The sequence below is a fragment of the Dipteris shenzhenensis genome, chromosome 27 (assembly GCF_047967505.1).
Source record: "Dipteris shenzhenensis isolate YYH24624 ecotype China chromosome 27, Dip_SZ_1.0, whole genome shotgun sequence".
NCBI classification, from domain to species: domain Eukaryota; kingdom Viridiplantae; phylum Streptophyta; class Polypodiopsida; order Gleicheniales; family Dipteridaceae; genus Dipteris; species Dipteris shenzhenensis.
The window spans coordinates 32598123-32603680 of record NC_141622.1 but is presented as its reverse complement, the minus strand read 5'-3'; the positions used below and the strand labels follow the sequence as shown (position 1 = coordinate 32603680).

Sequence of the window (5558 nt, the reverse complement as noted above, 5' to 3'; positions counted from 1 at the left end):
TTACTTAAAGTCTTCAATACAAGCAACTCCACACAACTAGTTAGTGTAAAAAACAAGCAAGAGTCATGGGGAATAGTCATTTCCATGGGTTTTCTTGATCTATGATTTGCAAGATCATGTTTAAAAAAAAAGGAAATAACATTAATCTAGCTAGCATGACTCTCCTAATCAACTTTGTAAAGCATATGTTAAAAGTGGAAAATATTCCAATTATATCTACCATGGTGCTCTACTTTCTTCAATTCGCATCCATGACTTGTTCCTCCTCTTCTCTTTCGAATATCCATTTATAAAAAGGTGAGAAGGAGGAGAAATACCTTGCCTACTCCTTCTTACAATCCCTCATTCTATAAATGGTATCCTTTTCACAAGTTTAATCAACCTCTCCAAACTGTAACACTAATACAATGCTTTGTGTGGAGATATAGATGGCCATAATGTAAGTGGAGATGCCCATATTATAAGTAGAGATTGGCTCCTCATAAAGCCCATTGTTAGATATCATATAGGCATGCTGATCATTTAACTCATGGAAAAATAAACACACAAGGCTTCTATTATAGCATAAGATTAAGGAAAAGAATAGATTAATAATAGAAATACTCTACAACATGGTTACATATGTATGCACGCACACATGCGAGCACGTGCGCGTGGCACACACACACACGTGGTATGTTTTACATCTACCCCTTAAAGCAATTCTAAAGGTGTTTTATGTTGAGGAAAAACCATTTCATAAACTTATGCCCTTTGAACAAACTTATGGGATCTAGTAACTTTTGTTTCACATGTGCTCATTGAGTAGATTTTCCAAACATTATGTGAATGGGCAGAAAGAGAGTCCTTATGTGTCGTGTAAAGATATTGACAAGGGTTCACCATCCAAGGGAAAATTGGATGATTCAATGGTTTTAAAATGGATGTCTCAGACGGTCCTGCAATCATGAGGGAAATTTAATCAAAAATTTAAGTTCTAAGTGAGAACCCTTTTCAATCTTATGGTGGCAGAATGTAATCTCCCTGATTTTGCACAGTCCTTTCAGGTGTTTGTAAATGAGACAAGAAAGGAAAAGATTGATAAAATGAGATTTGACAGAAAATCAAGTACTTCGCAGTGTCATATCTATGCCCCAATGTTACAGACCATTTGTTTACGAGCCTGGATCAAAGTATTGAATTGTTAGCTTTAATCTTTTTAAACTGAACGACTGAAATTCAATACTCTTACCTCAAATCTGACACGTCCTAGCTCAATCTACTTATATCTGCAAGGTATTGTAGTTGATGTACATAATTTCAAGTCAATGACTCGGAATTCATCCATCCAAAATAATATATGTAATACCTGCTCAATTGTCCAGGAAATGCATTCTCTAATAGCCTGTGGTTCCTTCCTACGTTGGATTCCTGATGCTTTCAGAAATTGGAATCAGCTCCGCTGGACATGACTCAGAAAAAGGAAATGCTTGAGGCGTAACTCGGATAGGCCGATGAACAACTTTGATCGGAACTGGGCTGGAATGATTGTGCATCCCTTCATATGTGGTCACAACAAAAGAAGGCTCGTCTGCCTGTCGCTCAACATGTTTCTTGACAGGGCAATGTTTGTCCGTACATTTATAGTAGCTCCTGCAGTATCCGGTCTTACTGATCGTTATTTAAAAATTTCACAGAACATCCATAGAACAACCTATGCCTAGGGAGCAACGCAAAAAACATGATCATCCGATATGTCCCGGCTCTAAATTCATCACCAAAATCTTAAATATGCACGGCTTCAAGGTGTACGCGATACTTCCTGTATACTTTTTGGGAGTCTTGACTCTTAGCCCTTGGGGTCGTTATTGCTGAGCTTTTTGTACCTCCGTATGTTAAGGTCTAAAAGATGGAAGTGTTACAGCTCTGTCTAGTTTCAGAGCAAGACTTTTTCATGAGACAGTTTTAAACGCTTGAGTTTTTGCACTGAACAGGTAGCGTGGGCTAGCCTACATTGCACATACATGGACGATGATCGATGCTTGAAAGAGCATGTCCAATGATGGGATCACAATCGGCACCCTCCCACCTTTGATCTAATGGGTAAGGTGCTGCACATTGCACAGCCTAGGATCGAGATTACCTGGGAAATGAACTGTTCTTGACCGCTTTCTGCCCGTATTTCCGCCATTTGTATCCATCGTCGATAATGTCTTCATCGCTCCTCGTTTTGAGAGCGACTTTAGGCCCCAAAAGCTTCTTCGGCTTCTGAATACGTGCTAGCCTCCCCCTGCCCATCAGAAATACGTACATCTCTGCATCAAAATATATATGACGTAGCGCTCCGATGGATAACTCATAGACCGTTTTTACATCTTCCGTATTAAACATGTCTACTCAGTTAAGCTGGAAAGCTGATCAAGGCAAGCTATCTCATAAGCCTTAGAAGCGTTTAGTAAGCTTGATCTCTATGGTATGCTGAATGCCAGTACAGTGAAAGATTTCAAATGACAGAGTTACAACCTACCTTGTTGCCTTCTCAGAGTTGTTATAAGGCTCTTTTATGCGCCGCTTCTGATCAGTTTCTGCGGACGTTTCCGTATTTCCTGTATCTATTTCTGATATGGATTCTTGCCTATCCTTCAGACGCTTCTTTGGCGTAGAGTCGTCCTTATCGGTTGCTGTGCTCGAGGGTGATGAAGTTCGAGTGCTACATAATACCAAGTCGGTCGTCGATTGTCTACTCAATCCATACTCCGCAGCCGGCTCAGGAAAACATAGTGTCCTCCCAAGCTGAACTTTGGACGGAGCCGCTAGATCCGGTTTAAGTACAAGGCCTTGTGAAATGGTACACCTTCCTGGAATTAGGGACTGGAAATGATAATCAAAGCTGTTATGTAGAGGTGCAGGTTCATCTTCGGCTCCGTGCGGAAAGATATACGTGGGTTTCGTTGGATGCGGATGTTGGAGGAAAATGGAGGGCATATCGACGACAAAGTCTTGAAAGATCTGGTCCGAGTCAAGATCGCCCTCGGGGATGGGAAGAAATGTATTGCTGAGCTGCGAATAAGGAGGAAACAGATGGGCGTGCGAAGCTAGGTCTGAGACGTCGCGATTGACGTCGAAGGAGGTGGGCGTAGAGGCTTGCTCGTCAAAGAACGTGGGTAGAATTTGATGGCAGTAAGCTTGGGCATCATCGACGATGAATTCAAGATCGTGGGCAAGAAGGTAAGGAAGGCGGTGGTCTTCCATGGTGTGAGTGGTGAAGGAGACGGAGATGGATCAAAACAAAGTTGAAGGAGACGCTACTCTCACACACAGTACAGTACACAAGAGACGGATTGGAGACGGCACTTGAAGCTCTGATTGAGTATTATTGTACGTACCGTTGTCCCCTTGCGTTCATGTCTCAATGGTGATCCAACACTTATGTGTTCCAAGTTACTTGGACACTTGTAGGCCACCTTGCCAACTTGATTTAGCTTGATTGATGCTAATCGCTTGATGACTTCCAAGCTTGATCGTCACTAGCTGCCAAAGCACATTGAGCTTTGTCATCAAACCTCTACGGACATGATGTTTCGACTAGCACATAACCAACACATTGTGCATGAACCTAAATATAGTTTCAAGAACATGTATGGATCATAAGATTGATGGAAGATCTTTGTGGTAGTTTGTAGCACTGTGCCAAATATTGTTGGTGGTCCTAATATAGGGCTTGGTTGACTTTTAACTATTTAGAGGCAGATATTTCCCTAACAGTATCATGAGCTCGAGGGGTCACTATGTATAAACCCTCTATATCATGTGCGTTCAAGGCCTATTTGTAAAATCCCTTAATTGTAAATTTTTCATTCATAAAATGTACCCCTTTTCTATACAAATCTGTAAATTTTTCCCAAAACTATTTTAAATAGTCCCTTATGTATATTTATTTCTGTAAATTTTGGAAATAAAAAATATCCTTCTGTTGAACTCATGTGATAGGATTACATATGATGAGTGACCCCCCCGAGATCATGAGTGATAAGTGTGTGAGTATGTATAAGTGACTATAAGCAGATCTCGCCATGAAGATAATTGGAAAAATTCGCTACCAAGGATGAGATGCCAATAAGAGCCACTCCACCCATGGAAAAGCTTGTGCGGCTCAAGAAAATCCATCCCAACACATTTTACAAACTTCATGGTGTTCTTCTCCATGCACAATGAGACCAAGATACTATAGGAGAAAGTCCATATGCAAGTATTGGGACATTGTCTTTTATGCATGGCCTCAAGATACTTCCAAATCATTCCAACGGGTGAGTTCTTCACTCCCTTTATAAAACTTTATAAGAGATTTGGAATTACACAATTGGGTGTGCTTGTGACTCACATGCTTCAGTAGTCAGTAGGATCTCTACGTCTCCACTTTATGCAAGGAATCTTTTTCTTGAAGGAGACATTTCTTAATCACATGCAATGGGGATTGCCACCTAGCCCTCCTTCAAACCCTTATTATCACATTGACATGCCATGGCATTATGGTTGAAGATGATGGAAGGTTAGTATTGGTCATATACCCACTAGGCTAGATTCTATTCGTGAGTTTTTTCCTAGCGAGTTTGGCAAGATTTCTATTACTTCTTTATGTTCTTAGGAGCAAAAAAACTCACAAACTCAATAGGAAAAAACTCACCAAATAGATTTCCCCTACAAGATGAATAAATTTGTACGATGTATGGATTCGTTATGGGAAACCAGTGTAGTGGTTGTTGGGATATACTAAAAGCAAGCATGGGATGAAATCTGATGATTAACAAAATAATAAACAATCTAAAGGGCACTGTTTTAGTATAGTGCTCACTACAGAACAAATTTTAGGATAGCACCGCAGTAGTGTAGGGATAGCACAGTAGTAGTGCAGGATTAGTGCAGGATAAGTTATCACCAATGTGGTTGCTAGCTAATTCCACTAGGATATTAACAACCAGTAGTGCGGTGGTTTGCTTCCTCGGGGGGGTCACTATGTATAAACCCTGTATATCACGTGCGTTCAAGGCCTATATTTAAAATCCCTTATCTGTAAATTTTTTCATTAATAAAATGTACCCCTTTTCTATACAAATCTGCAAATTTTTTCCAAAACTATTTTAAATAGTCCCTTATGTATATTTATTTCTGTAAATTTTAGGAATAAAAAATATCCTTCTATTGAACTCACGTGATAGTATTACATATGATGAGTGACCCCCTCGAGTTTGCTTCTATTATTACAAGATGAATGGATTTGTAGGATGTGTGGATTCATTATGGGAAACCATCACAGTGGTTCTTGAGATATACTAAAAACAAGCATGGGTTTTTCCATTTGGGATTTGCAAAACTAATTTAATAAAACCAGCATTTGAGACCATACATTTTCTTCTTTTTTGTAGGACAGGTAGACATTGTTTCCGTGTAATGAGACCATACATTTTCTAAGTAATATCTTAGTGTCCTCATCTACCACTCCAAGACACCCCAAGATGTGCTCATGCTTGTCTAAATATAATTTGAAGACACTCTTTCCCTTCTTTTGTTGTGGCACAGGT

The 5558-nt window shown here is 39.9% G+C and overlaps 1 protein-coding gene across 1 annotated transcript; it reads right to left on the bottom strand.

The window, feature by feature from the left end:
* Nucleotides 1–599: 599 nt before the first annotated feature.
* Nucleotides 600–3332, bottom strand: LOC147884180 (uncharacterized). The gene is made up of 3 exons (XM_087398610.1): nt 2507–3332; nt 2123–2269; nt 600–1632 (listed from the first exon to the last, which is right to left on the bottom strand). Exons 1-3 carry the CDS (start codon nt 3229–3231, stop codon nt 1398–1400), a joined length of 1107 nt encoding a protein of 368 aa, XP_087254736.1. The 5' UTR covers nt 3232–3332; the 3' UTR covers nt 600–1397.
* Nucleotides 3333–5558: the final 2226 nt, after the last annotated feature.